Source organism: Mchenga conophoros, linkage group LG1, assembly GCF_057382185.1.
Source record: "Mchenga conophoros isolate Kocher_MC1m ecotype Shallow Benthic linkage group LG1, M_conophoros_male_GT1.1, whole genome shotgun sequence".
In the NCBI taxonomy this organism is placed as follows: domain Eukaryota; kingdom Metazoa; phylum Chordata; class Actinopteri; order Cichliformes; family Cichlidae; genus Mchenga; species Mchenga conophoros.
Genome location: NC_140526.1, coordinates 32,404,323 through 32,427,889, shown reverse-complemented (window position 1 = coordinate 32,427,889; position 23,567 = coordinate 32,404,323). Strand labels below are relative to the sequence as shown.

The 23,567-nt window shown below is 36.8% G+C and overlaps 1 protein-coding gene across 2 annotated transcripts in view; it reads left to right on the top strand.

Annotated features, from left to right (window-relative positions):
• luzp2 (leucine zipper protein 2) overlaps window positions 1–23,567 on the top strand; it is a 157,890-nt gene that overhangs the window by 81,663 nt on the left and 52,660 nt on the right. For both annotated transcript variants that reach the window (XM_085275677.1, XM_085275673.1), the window contains exons 3-5: window positions 3,838–3,908; window positions 7,400–7,481; window positions 10,663–10,725. In XM_085275677.1, coding sequence (XP_085131803.1) covers window positions 3,838–3,908; window positions 7,400–7,481; window positions 10,663–10,725 — 216 coding nt within the window. The remainder of the gene's footprint in view (window positions 1–3,837; window positions 3,909–7,399; window positions 7,482–10,662; window positions 10,726–23,567) is intronic.

The window sequence follows — 23,567 nt, the reverse complement described above, 5'->3', positions numbered from 1 at the left end:
ACTGCAGTGACACTGTGTAGGTTAAATGTTCGATCAGATGTTCATACAGGAAAAAATCCACAGGCTACTTCAATTTATAGTAGCAAAGAACAAAAGGATTCAAATTTCTTACATGTTGTCACAACTTAAATATGAAACTTTGACCTATGCTTTGTAGTTGTGAGAACTCACTTCTACCTATCCAGTAAAGACTAAAAGCTACACAATATGGTAAAACTGCTCACTCATTTACAGGCAATAAATTGGTCTGACAACTAATTAAAATCTATCTATCTATTTATCTAGATAGAGATGTGTGCGTGTGTGTGTGTGCGTGCGTGTGTGTGTGTGTGTGTGTGTGTGTGTGTGTGTGTGTGTGTGTGTGTGTAAAGTTTAGAGGATGCTTGCCCTAATTAAATTTTGGCTTGAAAACAAGGTTGGGAAATATATATCACACCTCCTGCAGTGAGGGTGGTTTGCATGAAGTAAGAAAGTTTCTTTTTTTAAATTAGCTCATAAGACAACTTTGAGTGACTATGAGGATTATTTGGTTTGTCGCAAAGACGGGTATCAGTTGGTTCTGCCAAATAACAGTCTTGAACATTTCACGTACCTTATTATCCTGGACAGTAGATGTTATAATGCTGTGAGAACACAATTACCACAGTGCTGGATGCTGTAAAGCACTTCTTACCAGTCAGTTTAGGTCAACTTCATTATGGCTTCTGGCAGTAACAAGAAAAAAGTCAGTTATAAATTCAGATATTTTAATCACTTGGTATTTTTCAGTCGCATCAGGATATGCAGTCCAACCAAACATGCCTCCCACTTGGATGCTAATTTCTTGGGAGCCAGATGCCCATCTTTTTCTATCCAGCACTTATAAAGTTGCTGAGTGATACTTCGTCTGTGCAGCAGCGGTTTGCCGCTTTAGGTCAATTTGTTGTCTACTGGAATAGTCAGAAAATCAATAATCAAACGAATTATATGGCCAGTTTTCCATCAGTGGTGTGTGTTTGCAAGAGATGTCCCATGTGTCTGGAAAAAGCTCATGTAGTCTGTCTACAACTATTCCCTGGGGCAGGCTTTGATGTCTACTCACTCCAGGCTAGCTAGTTTGGCATCAATCTTCGCCATGGGCCCTGTGCCAGCGTGCTGGGCAGGGCAGAGGTTGTGTTGGATTCCAATTTCTGTGTAGTGGAAGAAATCTATTCTTCAAGGGGGAAAACATCATCAACATTTAAAAGAGATCAAGTCAACAAGATAAAACATTTAATGTTTCTGGAAAGAAATGATGGCCCATGTGAAGTCTTTTGAAACATAATGAGCTGCTCTCTAGGTGCATTTCGGTAACCCTAATAATTAAACCTATTGTGATTGGGACTTTAGTCTTTGCTGCAGCTCCAGGGACGTTAAGAAGCAGTTAACTGTGGGCTTTAAGTAGCTGCTTTGTTGTTTAAACTTAATGTCGTGACCACATAACTTGAGAGGATTTGCACATTTAACGCAATGTAAGCCCATTTTGTAGCTGCCACACTAACGTCTTTCAGTGATTTTTATTGTTGTTTGTGTTATAGAGTCGATTACTGAATACTAACTATTCTTTTTCTCCACAAATAAAAACATTTTTTAGAATGGTTGCTCTTACGGGACCTGAGTCATCAATGTGCTCTTGGAGTAATTTTGGTCGACTGACCATTTATCATTTAAAAAACAGCATTTTGTGACTACATGGGCTATTGCTGTCTAATATTAAAATCATTTTAATGACCTGAAACTCCAAGTCTGACAAAACTGTAAAAAATAAACACAGAAAACTAGGAAATTAGAAAGGCACTACATATACTCACCAGCCACTTCATGTGTTACGGCCAGTCTCTCTTTTGCCTTCAGAACTGTCTTAATTCTCTGTGGCATCGATTCAACAAGGTGCTGGAAACATTCCTCGTCCATGATGCAAATTTCCTGTTCAAAGTGTCCTCTATTGGACTGAGATCTGGTGCCTGTGGAGCCCATGTCAGTACAGTAAACTGATCATGTGAAAGAAGCCAGTTTGAGATGATTTGAGCTTTGTGACATGCTGTGTTAATCTGCTAGAAGCAGCCATCAGAAAATGGGAACACTGTAGTCAGTAAGGGATGGACATGGTCAACAACAATGCTCATGTGGTTTGTAGTGTGAAACGATGCTCAAACGCCCAAAGTGTGCAAAGAAACCCCATTAAACCACTAGCAGCAGCATGGGTGGTTGGATGGAGCCATGTTTTCATGCTGGAATGTTGCAGCAGAAATCTAGATTTCTCAGAAAAAGCAACATTTTTCCATTTTTCTTCCATTGTTCAGTTTTGGGTCCCTGTTCGCAGCTGGCAGGAGTGGTACCCGATGTGGTGTCTGCTGTAGCCCATTTGCTTTAAAGCAATCCACCCGAGAGAGATCGGTATTAGACATAGAATTCAAACAGTTAAAAACAGTGTTACTGTGCTGTATCTTTTATTAAATATTGGCACATACCTGTGAAACCATACTGTAAATACATGGCTTCCATGACAGGTCCATAGAGCTTTGTAATATTTATTTTATGATGTTTTCAGTTGTTGTGAGAGATCGCTTCTTTATAAATTGTCTATAATAAGGTTATTTCATTTATCTATCAAACTATCAGCTTAAAGAAGTGGCCATTCTCCTCTGACTTCTGGCATCAACAAAACATTTTCATCCAGATAACTGCCGCTAACTGGATATTTGCTCTTTTTTGGACGATTTGCTGTAAACCCTAGAGTTGGTTCTGTGGAAAATTCCAGTAGATCACCAGCTTTGGATACTCAGACCAACCCATGTGGATTTAATAGCAATGCCACATTCACTGACACTCAGTTTGAATTTAAGCAGGTCATCCTGAACATGTCTGCATGCCTTTAAAGTACCTTTAACAAGCAGTTCATCAGGTGTATCTAAGTAGCTGATGAGTGTTTGTTATTATATAATTACAATAAAGCAAACACATGTTGCCATTTGATTTTGAATACAACAAAACATGAAGTCAAAATAAATAGAAAACAAACCAAATTTGAAGAATTTAAATCTGTCCATTCAGCTCGTGACTCTTTGACAAATCATACAAATGACTGAAATGCCACTCAGATATACTAAATGTGCAGCTTTATTACACCATTAGTTTATTTACTTGAGTGCAGATACATTGCCTCTTGTAAGCAGATGCTGTTCCCTCTTTTTTTTTCTTTATTTCTCTTCATAGATTAACATGAAATGGGAGTCGGGCGCTGGGGAGGAGCTTGTTTCAGGCATTATGGAAATGTAGCGTTAATTGCCATAGATTTCACCTTCAAGCACAAGCAAAGATAAACTATCTCTCCCTTGGAGTCCACATTTTCTTACAAGTCTGTACATTTCTGTTCTGTTCATAACAAATAAAAATATCTTGGAGGGCTTGTAGGGCAATCAGAGACCTGACTAATTCATAATTACCCATCAGGCAGGTGCTGAGGCACCAGTAGAACCCAATCTGTGCTTCTGCATGTACCCTCATTAGGACATTCATCAGCAGACTGTTGAAAGCCATATAATTTGGGAGGAGGGATAGGGGTGTCTGAACATTTTACATCTGCTGCATCGTTTTCTAACAGACACCTCAGAAAACCTGATAAGATTCTGTAATGTGTAATGTCACAGCAAACAGTAAACGCATACAGTAAATGCTTACACGTGCTTTTTTATACTGTATATTTGTTTCCATTTTCTGTTGATGGTGATATGAAGTAATTTTCCTTCAGAAGTTTTTTATGTACAACAACAAATTGTGCCGTTCCTGGAAAAACACAGTGTCTCTGTTCTCTTTCAGTCGCTGAAAAATGATGACACAGTAGCCAAGAAAGATGTGCAGAGGATTTTGGAGCTGAGCCACAAACAGAGGTAAAGTGGGGCATCATGCATGACTTAGACATGAGCTACCAACAGTGCTGTGCAGTTCACTAAACTGCCATCAAAAATTAGGTTAGAAATTAATAACCATCAGTAAAAAATGCATAATGATAAATAAAATCATGCGCTGTCTCCTGTTATGCTGTGGTTGAGAACCTCTCGTGAATGTCTTGTATTGAGCTGGTATTCAGATTAACAAGATAATAACAGGTTCTTGTTTATTATTTATTTTTATTTGTTTTCAAGTGTATTTGAAAATATAGGAGAAGCTTTTGATGAAGATATAAGATAAAAAGGGTGGTAAGGATCCATTGGTTATTCATAGCTCACAGATACATTCCTAATGTTCTTGCTGCAAAAGCATATCCACGATTACACCACGTTTCAGTCTTAATCATCTAGTGACATCCTCAGATTCTGTTACATGTAGTTGTGCAAACCAAACTTTACAGTTCTGAGAAAACTGACAACCAATTTGCTTTTCAATCCTGGACTTGGAGTGAACTTCAACAACTGAGATTTGTTTTGTTCATGAATTTCAACCACAAAGAGTTTAAATAGCTTTCATTTGGATTTGTTTGTGTGACTAGTTGCTCTTCCTTAGCAACAGCACCCACAAAAGCTTATAAGTATAGTAATCATCTGAGCCACCCGCCATGCCAACATGACATGCCAGCACATTTTCTCTGCTGAAATAAGAGTAATAACATTAAGAATAAGAAATACTTTATTTATCCCAAAGCTTGTGAAATTGCTGTGTTTCAGCTGCCAGCACATGAAAAACAACATAGCTCAATAAACACAACACCACAGAACAAAATAGCTTGGAAAAGAAAAAAATATATATTAGACAAGGAGCTCGATTAAATAGATAACACACCAGGGTAAAAATAAATAAATAAATCTAAATATCATACAGTCAGGGTCTTAAATCTAAAATGAATATATACGAATATCTGGTATTAATTGGTAAAGAGTTTCTGTATCTGTCCTTGTGGCTTCTGAGCTCAGGTGTGTCCAGTTTGATGCGCAGTGGATGGTGTAGAACCATTAATTCACACCCAGTTATTTGGATGACTTCTACATGAGCTGATGATAGAAACCAACAGCAACAGCAGCAATGACGATAAGCCCTGGGAAATTCAAATGCATTCCAACAGCTAGTTGTACAATATTCAGTCCACCGAACTGTCTGAAATCAAAAAACACTTCAATCACATAGTGGTCCAAGAGGCGAGAGGAATGCAAACTGGTGGTTGTTGCATAGACCTGTAGAGTCTTTTGGTGATGCGATTCTTTCACGTTAAGTTTTGCAGTGTCTTTACACACTGCATAATATTTACTGGTGAATATAATTGATAAGAAAAACAGAATTCTCTCATTTGAACAAAACACTGCTTGTATTGTCATATGAAGATTTAAAAAAATGGTGTCTGCATAATCACATCATGTCCATCAGGTATCTAATGGATATAAATAATGATAAGTAATGACTTGCTCATTGTTATTGAGGATGGTACTTTTCAGGTGTTGGCCAGTGTGTCTCCAGTACACACAGGAGCAGGTAGATAATTCATAATTCCATCGCAAACCTGTCTTGTGTATTTAAAATTGATATGCCTGTTTTCATTTTGCGAAAAAGCAAGCATCTGTGATTTAGACCTTTTTTTTTAGTGAGCTGAAAAAGTGTTTAGCTTAAGTGCTTTACCAGTTAGGACTGTCTGATTAATGTTGTGTGTAATGAGACTGCTAATGATTTGGAGTCATTCATGGCCTTCATCCTCCCTGAAATGTCAGCCTGACTGAAGTCCAGCTGTGTGTGTGTGTGTAGTATCTGGATAGCCAATCAATAGCCTATCAGAAGTCCATGGCAGCTCTCACATGTCATCAAGCTAAAAAACTATAAAGCAGTAGCTTGGCTCAGTGTTGCCTACCTAGCATTTGTGAGCCACAACTTTTTCAATGTGTTATTAATCCACCTTTAGAGTTCCAGTGTCTGCCAAGTGTGATTACCAGCTGGCTCCATTATCGTGAGTGCAGACAGGTGATTCATTGCAGGTCATTTACTTTTGTCAAGTCTTAACAGAAATTTGATTGGCTCCTGAAAATAATTTTGATCCAAAGAGCAATGCAAAAAAAAAGGTTATTGGAAAAAATGTAACAGTTTTTAAATAGCAATTAAAATAGCTTAACTTACTTTCATCCCTTTTTGTATTTACTTATTACAGACTCTTCAAGCCTGTGTCACATTGACTGTCTCTCTTTTGGCAGTTTAGACAGTTTTGATATATTATGTACAAACTCTTCCAAGTATTGGAAGCAGGAGATGTGAATATAAATGGAAAACCAAAGCAGGGGTGGTTGGTTGGTCACTGTGAAGAAAAATGTTTTTTAGGTTGAACTTATGCCAAGAGACAAGACCACTGGCATATAAAGTATAACAGTATATGACTGCTGAGCAGTGACATCCTTTCCACTCTGAGTGTTGCTGTACTGCCTTGAAAGATAATGTCCCCTAACTACACTACTGGGTGTCTGTGACATACGTCATATACTTCAGCCATGCTTGGAAACAGTAAATAGGCTGTTACTTATAATTTTAACTGGGCTACCTTGTGATGTGATACAAGCGTTTTTGGTACCACTGACCCACATCCCCTGCCTCCTTGATTTATAATTCCCTGTTATCTGTGCTCAGGAGCACCAAACTATACTGAATTACAAATTACAGTCGAATGCATAAAAATTTAAATTTATGTTAAACACATAATTCATTCTGCATTAGTCATCACACCACATGAACCATATCAAAATTCAGGGAATTTTAATACACTGCAAGAAGCAATATAGCAGTGCAGTGCATTGCAGCAAACTTGGTCTTCTTGTATCTCGTCTTTCTCCTTGAACCTAACAGCCATCTCTTGCTGTTGGCTTCATGGGAGTGTTTGCTAAACTCTACATTTATAGATCATATACACAGAAAATTAAATTGACTGTAGTCAGGCCTTTTAAATTCAAACAAAATCATTAAATGATAATACATGTGAAATTGTTTAGGATCGAAGAAAGATGTGTGGCTGCTATGAACCAAAGTGTGAACCGGTTAACAAATGCCAACATCGTTTCCACCCTAATTGCAGTTACATGGCCCATTATTGCATCATCCATTCACAAATTAAGCTAATTATGTTTTTATCTTTTAAAAATATGTTTGTAAACAAAATATTTCCTTTTGATTCAAATTAATGAATTTGTTCATATCCTGCTCATAGATTCATAATAAAAATCATCCAACTGATCACAGATGACAGCAGATGTAAGCTGGTGACAAAGACATTAGTAAAATTTACTTCTGTCCAAAAAAATTGCTTTTAAGAGTGATATATCTAAGAAGGCCATTCTGTGGTAGAGCAGTCAAGACATCTGAAAATGTGAAGAGGAAGTACTAACAGAGTGTTTCTCACTTCCCTTTCACTTGACAGAGAGGAGATGAAGTCCCTCCAGGCAGCCTTGCAGAAGCAGCTGGATGAGGCAAATGAGAAAGCGGAGAAGCAGCAGGCCACGGTAAGACAGAGCTGACCTGACCATCAACATCCGGTCTTGTCTAACCAGCATTGTCACCTGTCACACGGGGCCTTCACTGATCCACACTCATTACCCAGCAGCAAGCTCCCGCCTCTATCCTTCACCATATAATTGAAACTTTCAGAGTGAACAAAAGCTTTGTGTCAGCTATTATTTTGTTTGAACAGAAGTCCAGAGTCCAAAGGTGGCGAGTTTACTATTTTATCATTTAAAAAAATAAGTAAGCCAAGGTCTAAAATTATTATCGTCAGCTGATTATCTAAATTGGAAGTGATTGGTTTTCTGTTAATTACTAAATAAACAAATCATTTTCAGCATCATGTTAGATAACAACATATGCAGATGATACTCTGCTTTAATTGCCAATGTTACAGAAGATGCAAAATATGCCTATTTTAGTTCAAAACACAACAAAAGCATGTTTAATTTTGTGATTATTTAAAATATACATGCAAACCATGGAAGCATGCAACATGTGTTACAAGATACGTGAAAATTAATTACATTTTAATGATAAAGAGGTTTTTGGTGTCAGTGGAAAACATCATTTCTGTTAACTCCAGTTTTAATAAAATCACAATATTTTAATTACTGAACCAATTAAAAGAAATGCACCTCTAAGGAGTTCAAATAATGTTTCTTTGCTACCAAACAATATGAGAAGAAATGGGTATTTACACCTTTAAATTATTACACAGTGGAGAATTCTATATTTAGTTTCAGCAGCTTTACTGCATTTGGTATCAGGTAAGGTTGAAAGCAGCCTTAATTTAAGACAAACTTTAATTTCTTCATCATGATGAGTATAAGTACTCATTTTAATGTGCTTGCTCTGAGAGGCTTTTTGTAGAATTCAGATTAAAAAATGTATTTTGGCATCGGCGGTGATGCTGCATTAATACACTGTATTGGCCCACATTTCTACTCTCATACTGTTCTGAGAAACCCTCTCTTGTTCCTCCACTTACTCCTTATCAACAAATCAGCATAAATCCTGTCTAGCTGCACTGACAGCTACAGTACTGGAATGCTTCTAGGACTTTCAATATATGCTAATGAAAATCTGGCCTGTAACAGTGCAGGCTTCTTATGCACAGTCACAGCGTTTAATGGGCACCATGACATTACAATCGACAATCAAATCATGGACTCTCAGCGAGATAAACAAAAGTACAGTAACATTTCCAATGACGTGTGTGCCATTTTCCTTTGCCTGGTGACAAATCCCAGTTTCTAGTTTTTGTGGTTTGACATTTACATTCTGAAAAATGATATGTATCCCACTTTCTAAGATTTAAGATTCAAAATAGCACCTCAGCAGGATGTAAAAGCTACACATGTTCAACAAAACAATGAAATAATCTATTTCATTTCTAGTAGAAAACATGGCTTCTAAAAGTTCCTAGTGAAAAATAAAAGCATAAGGAGAAGCATATACCTTGCAAAATCACAAAAAAACACACATTACAAAGTTGCTAAATATTTGTTGACAGATATGGGTAATTACATTCAAGCCAATCTCAACATCAGACAGTATTTTTCCATAAGCAGAGAGATATCAGATATATCTTATGAAATATTTTAGCTACAAATATTACAATGACTAATTATTATCAATTGTTATTATTGTTATTAATATTTGGTTACATTTGAAATACTATTTCATATGTATATATGTATGTATATATGTATAGATAGATAGATAGATAGATAGATAGATAGATAGATAGATAGATAGATAGATAGATAGATAGATAGATAGATAGATAGAAATATAACCGACTTGTACTCCCTTATCCTAATACCTAAGCACTGTAGAAGTTGTTTTTCTTTTCTTTTTTTTAAACTTTTTTTAACCATTCCTGGGGGCATTGGTGGTGACTGCAAGCCTCAGACATGAACCTTGATGTTATCATGCCCTGTTAGGGGATGTGAGTCAACTGGTGAGGCTTATTTTACTGTTCCCCAGGGTATGTACCTGACATGAGGGCACCAGACCCATGAATCTTTTCGTCTTTGTCCTCAGGACTATGTTGATGACCTCTTTCAAGGACGCATTTTGCTAAAACCTTTTTCTTTAGAGTTGAAAACTCAAAGACAAAACCGTAACCTATCTATCTTACACACTGAATTCATTCGCTTAGATATATAGTAGCCCATGGCAGCAGTTTGCTGGTTGGTTTTTCAACCTCTGTATGGCTACAAGTCTGTACAACCACACACACAAACACACATGCCACAGGCACACTCTAATTTTAACTGAAAAATGAAAGACATACCAAGCTCTTGATGATCACTTGTTACGCCTAATTCTGCAAGGCACAAGAAGAATGTAATATGTTTTTTTTTTGTCAAAGTTTAAAGGTCTTCAGGCCTTTGTGGTTGACTAAAAAGCTAAAAAAAAAAAAGAGAGAGAGAGAGAGAATTTGTGATTTTAAATGTAACTACTAACTTATAGCGCCCCTCTGCTACTGTCATTTTATATCTAATTGCATCAGTTTATGGTAAGGTACGATGTTTATGTTGACTTTACATATAGTTTAACTGGAGGCTAAGTCGATTTTTTAATGCTCGCACTGGAATATTCAGAAACAGTCAGTGTGCTGTTGCATAGAAGCATGGATGACGTGTGAAAAATAATTTTATTCAGAGGCATAATTAGTCAACCAGAATGTTCTTTCCTTCTCTGTTCTGTGTATGTATGTCTTTTTTCTAAGTCTTCTCAGGGACAGTGACAATGATTGAATATTGATGTTATCATGGTCAGGTTGGAGATGTGAGTCACCTGCTGTGGTCTAGTTTACAGTTCCCCAGGATGTCTTGGTAGAAAGTGGAAAAAAAAACGTTGGCTTGCATTTATTTGATTTTAAAAAATGTAGAAAATACATTTATTTTTTTTATATTTCATTCGAAATGAAGCATATGAGACCTATTTTTCAAGATTTATAGGATGTTGTCAGTAGGAACAAATAGGCTTTGGCTTTTATTCACATACAGAATTGCATCTGTTGAATGAAATTAATTACACATACACTAGGCAAACTCATCATCCATAACGGTCATTAAATATGTTCACTGATGGAAAAAAGCACACATGCATACAGCTGGACTTTCTATGTGATCATCTTTTTATCTTTTTTTTTGTCTTCCCTGTTTTCAGATTAAATTTCTTAAAGTGGAGATGGAGAAAAAAACCAAAATCATCAAGGATTTACAGCAAGAGGTGAGTCATCAAAATATTATCTAAAGCTGAATAGATCACACTACATATTCATAAGGTATATACAGACAGAAAAAAATATAAGGGAAAATTGCATTGTCTCTACACAGTTATCTATAAAAATGCTATAAAATGTAGCATTTAAACAAATATAATGATATCATTGTTGGTGTATATTATTTTTCCATTTTAAATCTCAAATTAGTGAGACTTGACAGTGCTATCGTTCGCAATGTCGAATTAAAAATCTCCTGCTAAGAGCCTGTGATTGCTTTGACCATGGTTTACATAATTACATTATTGTTTTACATAATTTTCTTCCTTACCAAACCATTCAGTAACCCTTGTAGACAACTCTCAAGATATAAATACTTACCCTGGCTGACTATGGTCACTCATAACAATATAAAAGTTCTCTATTGGAGGGAAAATGAGATCATCCCAGCAAATTTTCTCCCACAGTGGCTCACCACAGGGGTGCGCAATTAAGATTGTCCTTTATTTTCTTACACATCTGTAGGTAACTTGAATGTTTTCTAATTAAATGATCAAGATCCCACCTTTCTGTCGGTGTTTTAATCAAACACAGACAGAAAGGTGGGATCTTGATTTTCTTGATTATCTGTGTTTGCCAAAAGCCATTAGATTATCCCCAGGGACTCAGAGGAAAGCGTGTTTGTCTCAAAGGTGGACAAACACTGGCACTGGGGTAAACATTTTCATTTCAACGAGTACTTTGAAATACAGTTTTATAAAATAAATGTTTTTGATCATGTTTGCAATCATGATTGCCATGTCTTCCACTCTTTGAGAATCTGGGCTCTCTTCCTCTGCAACTTCTGTGATGGATTTCTCTCTGCAGGGTTGTTCAACATCTGTGCAAAGTAGTGCCTCTAAAAAGAAGTTCTTTCTCTTTGATTCTGAGGCTCTGACACAACATCTAACACTTACTGCTGATGCCTTAGACAGCTTAAAAAAAGGTTCAGCTTGCAAATACCATTTTAGCCGTACTGAAAATATATGACTCTACGATATCTGCAATTTGGTTTGTTTTCTATATGAATAAAAAAACAATCAAATAATATATTCCAATAGAAAGAATCAGAACAACATGGCAACATCAGTAAAAGCTGCCTTTAGGGGTGTTTAGACCCCTAGACAGTTCTAATATTTTGTTTTTTGCTTATCAGCAATGTGACATGAAAGAAAAATGAAACATCTGTAGACTTTGCTGTGACAAATAAAATGAAATTGGATCCTACCATCCACTTAACTGATTTTACTGTGTTTTATAGCTTTATAGCGTTGTGACAATGGGATATTATACCAATTTTGTATGGATTCTGAATTCTCTTATATTGCAGATTTGACTGCAATATTTTCAAATGCAAATTAGAAAGAATCGGCTACGGGATTGATTTACTCATCAAGTAATTTTTACTTACTATAGTTTATACTAGTTTATACTACTACTACTACTAATAATAATAATAAATTAGCTAATAAACTACTAAACATGAGCATATGTGTATGAAAAAATGTGTTTTGGAGCAAATAAGAGTTTCTTTTAATAGTTGGACAGATTACATAGGCAACTCTTAGTTTGCTGCCTATGATCACAAAGCCACGAAGTGCTTTTGAACGGCAAGAAAGCTATTTAAATACATCATAGGATCATGGGAAATGATCAAGAGATACTGGAAATTATACCACCATATTGCTCACTATTGCACTGAGGCAAGTGATTTTTGCCAGATGTTCAAATTAATTTGAGACCATTTTTACTGAGCTTTGCTTCAGTAACATGATCAAGTGCTTCAGATGAAGAATCAAACAGTCACATAATCATATCAGTTTACTGAGATCAATCTGTTTTAAGAAGAACCTTTCACGTTATCTTGCCCTTGACCTCCCTAGTGGTACTAAAATTGCTGCGTCTTCACAGTGTGCAATTTTATAGAGATAGTAGAGGTTGATCTTAAATTGTGTGTAAACCCGTACCGATTGCCTTTAATTGTTCTCTGTGGAATTTTTGACCTCTAACATCATGGAGCAATGTTTTTTTTTTTTCACAATTCACAAGTGACCTAATATCTAATTTTACCAGTTTACGATATTTCACACAGTTCCACAGATCTATACTGGAGTAAATGTACTTGGATACTCTGATGCACCATTATTCTTTGTAAAATTAACTTTATCACCTACTGAGTACATTTAGAAACAAAGGACCACTGAGAAATGGCGTTGTTCTGTGATTTTATCACAACTGCCCAAAAATTGGTGCACCAAACTCAAAAAAACATGGACTGTAATGGCTGCCAAAAGAGCTTCAAGAAAGTATTGAGCAAAGGCTGTGAATACTTAAAGTTATTCTCTTATAGGTATAAGACTGTTATAATTTTGTTTTTTTGTCAAGGTGTTTTTGTTTCACTTACAGGGTATTGTCTTTGGAATTTTGTGGTGGGAAATTTAATCCATTTTGGAAAAACATCACATGGCAAAATATGGAACAAGCGACATGCCATGAATACTTTCCAGATGCATTGTATATTGCAATGGTGTACTGTAGTACACACACATGCAGGACATTTAGACTTTCACAGTGGTGATTATTCTTCTTATTATTGTTAGAGAAATTATTACATTAAAAAACTATGTTTGGGAGTTTTTAGATTTTTATGAGTGGAAGATGAGTGAGTCAAAGACAGATGTGCACTTTTTCCCTTTTTGTGGCTAATGAGGGAAGCACTTCAGACTGTACTAGTCTGCCACTGCGACCCTAACACAATCTCTGCCCAGCCCACTGATGTGCAGAAACAAGTGTGACTGGGTCATTAAGCACATTTCAACCCTCCTGAATTGTCAGTATGGTACAGTCATTATAGTAAGGTATAAAAATAACGCTGCCTTGGGCTACTGTTAAATGCTACTTTTTTAGCCTCCTTAACTCTCTTGGGGGTAATCAGAGATAAATTTAGAAGCACTTCTATAATCAATCAAGTGATTTTCACAGCAAGAGCTTCCACGTGTCAGCAGATCAGTTTAACCTGGTAAATAACCCATAAAGACGGCCATGATTTGACTTTGTAATGAACAATTACAAATGCTTTTGCTCTTAAACAACATCTTGATTTGGGAGTACAATAAAAGCACACAGACAAAGAACCATGACTTAACAAATGCTGGTCACAATCATTGCAGCTTATGTGTAATTTAAAGGCTTTACGCATTTTAATCCCTGACTACTGCTATATCGCATTACTATCTGCATACATTGTACACACCAAAGAGCTGGCAAAAAGCTTTGCCAAATGTAGGACGTGAATAAGAGTTTGAGAATTTAACTGCACTTTGTGGTAGAATTTCCAGAGAAATGCTTCTTCACACCAGTTATTTACTCAGATTTTCACTGCAATCAGCTGAACGAGGCAAAGAGCAGCAGAACAGATGACATGATTGTTTTCTAGGCCCTCCATTTCCATTTCACAGAGTGCTTCATTGTTGGCGTTTTTAGGTTTTAATGTTGTATTTCTGATTTACATTTCTTGGAAAATAGTCAAGAAGGTTAATAACTTTCATAGTCACATATGGAATGGGCCATGTGTATGCTACAGAGATCTGCGGACTTCTATAACATCTGTGATATACACCAAAATATATGTTCGCATCTATTACATAGTCTCAAGTTACATAAAAATAATTTGCGGAAATGCGAATGTCAAACATTTTAAATCATTACAATTTTACCTCAGCAGTTGTACCTGGATATAGAACTGTTTTAAGTATAAATGAGCCAGAACAAAGAGTAGGAGAAACAGGCTAGACAATGCATGAAAATTCAATGAAATAAGATGTTACAAAACAGTTGCTCTTGCACATTTTATATGCACACCATAAAACCATAGGGTTTACACTCGGATAAAATTCAGTCTGGCATACCAAGTTTTTCTTCTTACTTTGCAAAGCATGTAGAGTGGCAGGTGGGATGGTTTGGTGTAAATTTGTTGCAAACCCAATAACCACTGTTTCACAGTATCTATTTCAATCTATTCAATATGCATTAATAGTGGCTATTCCACCAGTGCCGTTCTAAAACTGAAAATATGACTAATTACTGGGATAATGTATAAATAAAAACATAATTTAAATGTGTATATGAACAATACTTGAACAACCAATAAATAAAACATCAAAGCTATGTAATGTAAATGAGAAGTAACTAGTTAAAGGCTACAGTTCTCAATAATGCTGAATTGATTCATTTTCTGCTGAGAGGTGTTTGTAATACATTATCCATCCCATTTGTATCGTTATTGATTATGTAAATATTAGAAACATGACCAAAGTTGTGACCTAAGATTTGTGATATAGCACATTATCCTGTCGGAGTCACCCATGAAAAGATGAATACATTGTGGTTATAAAAGGATGTACATGGTCAGCAACACCAAGTAGGCTGTGGCATTTACTGTATATGATGCTCAATGGGTACTGAAGACCTAGAAGAGCAAAATATCCCTTCTACAGTCATACCACCAATAGCAGCCTGGATTGTTGATACTAGGCAATATGGGGTCATGTTTTTATATTGTTTAGCCAAATTCTGACACTCCCACCCACATGTTGCAGCAGAAACTAGCAAGACAACATTTTCCCAGTTTTCTGTAGTTGAATTTGTTTGAGCCTGTACGAATTACAGCATCCGTTTCCTGTCCTTAGCTGACAGGAGTGGAACCTGTTGTGGTACAATCAGAGATGCTCTTTTGCGTACCTTGGTTCTAACGAATGGTTATTTCAATTACTGTTTGCTTCTTATGAGCTCAAAACAGACTGGTCATTTTCCTCTAGCATCAACAAGGCATTGTAGCCCAGAGAGCTGCCACTCATTGGACCATTCTCTGTAAAGCCTAGGGTTGGTTGTGCAGGAAAATCCAAGTAGATGTGCAGTTTGTGAGAGACTAATAACAATGCCACATTTAAAATTGCTCAAATCACCTTTCTTCCACATTCTCATGCTCAGTTTGAACTTCAGCAAATTGTCTGAATGTCATACACTGATTTGCTGACATGTGATCAGTTGATTAGTTGTGTTAACAAGCACTTGAACAAGCATACCTAATGAACTGTCTGGTGTGAGTACTATTTTACACCAATTTTCTGCATTCTGAGGCCAAAGTATATAAAAATTCCTAACAAAGCTGAAGGGAACATCTGTAAATCCATTTATATCCTTTGTTTACAACAGTATTGGGTTTTAAAATCTGTTTTATGTTGCATATCACTGTGAATTGTGTTGTGGTGTCAGAGGGGAAGCTTTATGGCTGCAATTCACTGTGAAGTCATTATCAATGATTTGCTTTCAGAGCTTATTATGACTATTTTGAGGGAGAGTGATTTGCAGGCTGACTTGGATCCTGCTGGGATTCATCAGGTTCTCACAGAGCATTGTAATAGACAGCCACACATTCAGCTCCTTGCCGCTGATGCTGATATTTTTCTCTAGTTTAAAATGGCTTCCTGACATTGTCTTCTTCCTTTCATGTCTTCCCGATGTAATTTCACCAGCTAAATGGCAGAAGAAAAAAATAATGCATCGGGGCATTTACTGGATCTCTCTATGATAGCCTTAAAAAAAAAAAGGAGTGACAAGAAACTGAAGTAGGCGGATAAGGGAAACTGCATCATTATGTGTTGAGGAGGACAAAGACAAAGCAGATGAAACTGCAGAACTAACAGAGGTTTTATACTGTGCTCTAGCAAAACATGCCGTTTTTTCTTTCTCTTTAGATTGATGGCACAAACTCACTTCTTCCTCGTCAGCAGAAAGTGATAGTGAATTCATCAGAAGTTACTATTATCATGCTTTCAAGTGAGTCAAGTGAATATAAAGTAAATTAAGAACATTCTTAAGCAACCTTGCTTGTATTGATGAGGCTTCATCAGAGTTCATTTCACACATGTGATCACTTACATACATTAAGAAGAAGAAGTCCATAAAAATCAACGATTTCATATATTATCTACTTAAAAAATGAATATTCAAACCCCATAGGAGGAAAAATAATTACTGTGTTGTGACTTGACATAACACATTCTGTTTACTTTCTCCCCCCAGCATAGATATATCACAGTAATGATACAAGCAAGACACATCTAGTTTTGTTTATTTATATATAAACATATGACGATAAATGTCATATTTTCCATAGGCACAGTGCATGTAGATACATCATTTATTGTTCAAACCACAAAGTAACAACTGTCATATTTTAGTCAGACTTTTCTATGATAGTCCAGATGTCGTGACCTTTTTAGATGCAAATTACTCAAAACACATAAATTGGTCACCGTGGGAGAGCAGATGTTACTCTTTGGATCCCTACAAAAGAGTTTAAAAGTCGTGCAAACTAGGAAATAACGATGACAATTACAAAATGAAAGCAGCAAAAACAACATACTGTATGAGTAATCAGCAGCCATTGATGACATTTCTAAGAGTTGATATAAGACCACCCACACAATTAGCACATATTGAGGAACAAACTCACAGTTTTAGTTGCCTGTTGCCTTTAAGATGAATCAAATAAATAAGGCTTTAAATTTGAAAATGTATTTTTGATTACGGGTTCAAACTTCAGCAAAATATAAAGACAAAAATAAAACACAGGCAGATGAAGTTAATCGTTTCAGTGCCAGGCCTGTTTCTTGTTTCTCTTTCACATAATCATTTTGAATTTCCCTCACTTTTCATGCAGAGATTAAGTGCTTTTATGTTATGATGCCATGCCCATTTCACACAATGTCCACTACCAAAACAGCTCTGACCTTGGCACTCTCCACTCGAAGCGTTGATTCTTCCTCCACTGAGATCAGAGGAAAACCCAGGAGGCTTGTCATTGAATCTCTGGTTTTGCCATAAACTACACACACAGTTCAGTTCATTGGACAGCCTGGAGTTCAATAGAATGTGACTCAGGGTGAGCAGGTGGGTTAACAGACTGTCGCTTCCTCTCAGTTGGTGTCTAAACCATTCAGGAAAAATAAGCCAAATAGATGTTAGAGTTTATATAACTGTTCCTGGCATAAGAGTAAATAAATTCCAGAAAAAAATTTTTAATGTAAAATTAAATACTATTAAGGTTTATAATGATTTCTTGTAAGAATGCGTATCAAGATATGATTTTAGCAGTGCTGTCCAGCCCTAAGTGCATCACAAGCCAGTGTCTGCAGTGGTACTGCCTCTTTAGGTTAACATCATCGGTTTGTTTTGATAAGGCTTTCTGCAGAGAGCAAAAATTATCTGGCATAGGTTTGTCTGTTTATTTATTTCACCTTTGGTAGGATCATGGAAAATTAATTAATAAAAATATTAATATTAATAAATTCAACTGCATCCTGTGTTAAGCAGGGTATGTTTTGAGATGTGTATGTATAAGGCAAGAAAAATGAGACAAGGTATTCAAATAAAGGCCAAGAATGAAAGTATATGGGATTTTGATGCAGTCAGCAGTATTGACAATACTTGCAGTGGTATTTTTGTGGACAATGTAGGCTGCACATGGTACACATATAGCAGAGGCTGCTGTGCTAAAGATGCTTTCTTTCACTGTCGTTGTTGTTGTTTATTATCAGTCATATGCATTCGATGATGTCAGAATGAGTAACATTATGAAATATATGACACTCACTCTCCTAATACTTTGTTGTTGTTGTTGTTTATTTAGAAACTGATAACTAACACCTGGAGAAACTGCAAAGACAGTGAAGTCTTATTTAGCGCCTGTACGAAGGCTGTCTTCCGTAGACAGCGTATTTGTACATCAACACAATGAACTAATCTAGCTGAGTCTGTGAGGAGAAAAACACTATTTAGAAAATATGCAAATCATGAGGTACAGTAATTCTGCATTGCTTGTCTGTAATGAAATCTGGAGTGGCAGGTAAACCAGAAAATACAGTGTGTGGGTTTAGTGTCTCATGCTAACACGAGGGCGTGTTCCATCTGGGACCCAGAGGGCGGTTTGTATTAAATCTGCATTTCTTCCCAACACTGCTGAAGTGCTGTAATATGCAAAAAGACAAATTGCAGTTACCGTCTGTGAAATAGCCAGTACAGCAATTCTGTTTTATTTACAGGTTATATGTATTACTTTCAGAATCTCAATATATTATTTCTTATAGCCTGAGATTGTGCAATTAGTTTGAAAGCATGGCCTGGAAATCACAAGTGTGTAATCTATTACAGGACTGCATAGAAGAGGGTTATTCTGCTCATAATGAATTGTGTATGTCCAAACTATCTCCACATTTAGAAGCACTGATTGTTCCAAAATGTAGAGTGATGTGAACACTCAGGATCAGTACCCAAAATGTCCTAAAACCTAAATATGAAGGATACACAGATGGAAAGCACTCAGTTTCCATATAGTTATACAGTGTAATTTAAGAACAGTGTAACTAAAAGTAAATATCAGGATATTTGAAACGTTCCAGGTTTTGTGATTGCGTGAGTAATTAACATTTAGTCAGAAACATTGCATTGTATTTTTAAAGAAAACAATTCCTAAGTGCAGACTGTTTGAGCTGTGCATGTCTGTAGCCACTCCAGGTAGTTACTCAAATGAAAGCAGACGAATCTGCTTATCTTATGTTTTTACAAGCAATGAATTATGTTTGGGGTTTTTTTTTTTAACTCGCTGGTGAGTGCAATTCATTGCATTGCTCATTACATTATTTACTCTGTAACACAGCATCTGGTGCCTTGTCACATGATTATCAGTTAACAGTATAAACTTGTAGGCTATGAACTACAAGGACAGTACTTGTATGTAAACCTTTGTGGTAAAATACTGATGTATTATAATAGATATAATAGCTACTGTGCATTAATGTGAACATTATGTGTGTAAAATATAGATTGAAAAATAGCTTCCTGGCCTAAAACATTTACATTACTAATGTATGTATGTGAAATAATTAACTATGTGATCATGTTGCGTATGCTTGTTGGACACTTGAAAAACTATAATGTTTAAAGATTATTCAGGTAAAAAAAATCCAAATACATAACAATAGGATCCTATCCAGACCAGGAGATCATGCATTGGGTAAAAAGTATTTATTTCCTCATTTTCCTTCATCATCTCTATTTTAAAAACAAGTAAACAAAAGTGGATTTTGTGAATAATTTTTGAGAGCAATTACACCCCAAAGTTAGACACTGCCGTAGCAGCTGATTTAGTGGCAACTGTGATATCTCTAAGCTAAAATATATATGTTTGCATTACATAAGTCATCAGAAAACTGATGGGAATGAATGAATCATTGCAACTCTCTGCTCCACAGAGGAAGCAGAGTAACAATCAGCCACAAAGTTACCCTTGCCATCAAAGTGTTACTTCTGGCTGAGCTTTGCGTCAGCTTGAAGTGAAAAATCATACTTCCTCGTTTGGAGTGTGTGGGATGTATGTCTGGGTAACTCAACCACCTGCCGGCATCTCCTGCATTTATGCATAAGCCTTAGACGTTCTGTTACAAGTGCGATCATATTTGTGTCACTCTCCACATTGTTTTGCACTTAATACAAAAATTTTGCTACGTGTGGCTTCGTGGACACTGGCACGAAACTCAGATGAAAGAAACTTGTTCAAGAGAGGCTGCAAGTGTGCACAGGGCTGGTGCCATGCTGTCACTTAGCAGCGTTGCTTTATTCCTCATACCCCGTCATGGATATTGATTTCTGGCCCTCGGCTTCCAGACAAGTGACCGGTTTTCTGTGGTATTCAGCTGTGACACTATAAAGTGGATGGTCTATTTTTTATTTATTTATTTTTTACAGAAATACATCCAAGTACTTCACGACTGATGAAGGCTGTGACTGCAGATATTTATTTGAGATGTTCAGAAAATTACTTTTTTTCTCCCTTATTTTATTGTAGCTAGAGGCTGTTTTAACAAACACTGTGACTTCACACGACTTTCAATTTCAAAATGTCTTGACACCATGGGACAGTGTCAAGACATCAGAGAATAGTGAAAACATAGAGGCTTATTCTGAAGGAAAATATTGAAAAGGAGTTTAAATATTTCTATATCATTATTTTTGAAAAGAAGCTGGTCTCCAGGAGGCCTTGTAGTTTTAATTTTAGCTACATTTCTTTACTGAACAGTAAAAAGATTGTGATCATACATATATACAAAAGAACTCCCCCGATCAGACGGTGTGTTCTTCAAGCTCGGGTCCTCTACCAGAGGCCTGGGAGCTTGAAGGTCCTCCACAGTACCCGCTGTTCCTTGGACTGCAATCTGAGATCTCGGAGATCTGCAAGAGCCACTCACCTAGCATGGGGATTACTGCCCCGAGTGCTCCGATTACCATGGGGACCACTGTTACCTTCACCCTCCACATCTTCTTGAGTTCTTCTCTCAACCCTTGGTACTTCCCCAGCTTCTCATGTTTTTTCTTCCTGATGTTACTGTAATTCAGTATAAATCTACATCTATCCCTATAGCCGTCTTCCTCTGCTTGACTACCATCACTATGTCCGGTTGGTTAGCCACCACCAGTTTGTCCGTCTGTATCTGGAAGTCCCACAGGACCTTAGCTTGGTCATTCTCAACCACCCTGGGAGGCATCTTCCATTTTGACCTCAGGATTTCCAGGCCATATTCAGCACAGATGTTCCTGTACACTATACTGGCCACTTTGTTATGGCGTTCCATGTATGCCTTGCCTGCTAGCGTCATGCACCCTGCTGTTATGTGCTGGATTGTCTCAGGGGCATCTTTACATAGCCGCATCTGGGGTGTTGGCAGGTGTAATAGACCCCAGCCTCTATGGATCTCAAACTTAGAGCTTGTTTCTGTGCTGCCATGATTAGGGCCTCCGTGCTGTCTTTCAGTCCAGCTTTGTCCAGACACTGATAGGATTTCTGGATCTCAGCCACTTCCACTATCTGCTGGTGGTACATACCGTGCAGGGGCCTGTCCTTCCATGATTGCTCCTTCTCTTGCTCCTCTGCGATGTTGGCTTCTGGTAGTTTGATGCCCTCAGTTCTGACTAGCTTCCCTCTCTTCATTACAGTTGAGTACAGATAGTTTATTCTCCTGGCTCCTATCTGTCTGGTATACTGCTTCAAGCGGTATACCAGACCGCTTGACCGTATACCGCTTGTATACGGTCAACGTTGTGAGTCTTTGCTTGGCAGTTTCCAAAGCTTCAGGTATGGACAGCTCGTTGAACTTCTTAGGCACCTTCTTCATCGCATCTTTCTTCAACTCCGATATTTGGCGGTGCTTTCCACTGTACTCAACATGGAAACGTTTTGCCTTGCTTTGCCATCAAAGCATCCCTTAATTAAGCGGTGTAAATTTACCACCTTAATGACCAATGTGTGTGAATTAAAGTTAAGTTCTTGGTAGAACTTACAGTACAGAGGCATTAATCAATATTTTGCAGGAATACACATACTTAAATCAAAATGTTTGCTTTTTTTTCTAAATAAGGAGATAATTATTTTTGATAAGGCTCACATGTATCTATTGACTGGAGTGTATCATCCAACACATGAGAATAGATATTATGCCCATGTCTGTCTGTCAGAATAAACAACTGTAATCACATATCCAATTTATCCATTACTTTTTATTTCTGTTTATATCAGGCAATTTCAGGAACAGAAGAGTATTTTTTCAGTCACTATTCATGTTCCTCGCAGAGAGAGTAAACACTATTGAAGAAACGAGAAAAAAATTGGATAGAAAACGGGCGGGGATGGTCCGAACCAGCGTTTGCTGGCATTTACTTGCCTCAGTGTGCATGTTTATTTACTTGTAGTGTTTTGTTCCTGCTGCTCTAATGTTGCCTTTTATTTTTACCAGTTCTAGCTTATTTAAGAAAAAAATCTGATGGTCTGACATTAACTAAGGGGATAGGCTGTGTTAAATCTCAAAAGGGCCTTCTTTGGGGAAAAAAACCCAAACAAAATATTATTTTCCTGGGTTTTTTTTTTATGAAAATCTCTTTGTACCTGTTTTGCTCACTGCTCTCAATCTAGTGTATAGTCTCCTCTTATTCCCCATATTTAAACTTTCCTTATATGCATGTTGATAATTTAAACTGTATGCGTGCAACACAGTGTAATAACAAACAAATGCCTGTCATACTAAACAGTTCTAGCTGATGATAGTTGTAGGCAGCAAACTGACAACTTCTCAAGATTTTGTTGAGTCTGTTCTTGAGGACTCCTTTATTTATCCTTGCAGGTGTTTAATGTAACTCATAAACAAGTTCTCAGTGTGATTTACAATCACACTGACTACAGCGACAGAAAAGTCACATCTTTAGCAATGTAATACAAAAGTACAGTGAATTTGTTTACTCTCCATGCGGTGCACAATGGCAGCCTCATAGCCAAACGCAAACTGGCAGGAGTCAGGGAAGTTTTCTACCACTGTAAAATGTCACTTCATACATCATTACATCTAGCCGTTAATCTTCATGCAGTGTCATATGCTCACTTTTTTTCTCTGATTGGATCCAATTAAACACAGTACCTCATTTTCACCTCACTGACAGCCTTATTGCTAAAAATCTGTTGTTATCCAAAAGTCCTAAATGTTCCCTAGTGTCATAACAATTCAGTATACAAAGTTTGGCATATGACAATATTACATGGCAAGCGAACTGTGAATGAACTGCGTGTCATTTCTTGGAACAAGTAGTTAACACTTTTAACCATTTCAGAAATATTTTTCCTACACTTACATACTAAAGGTAGTGTCTTACCCAAGCAAAATCCAATAGATAACGTAGGATTATGGCTAACCCAATTGACAATTGA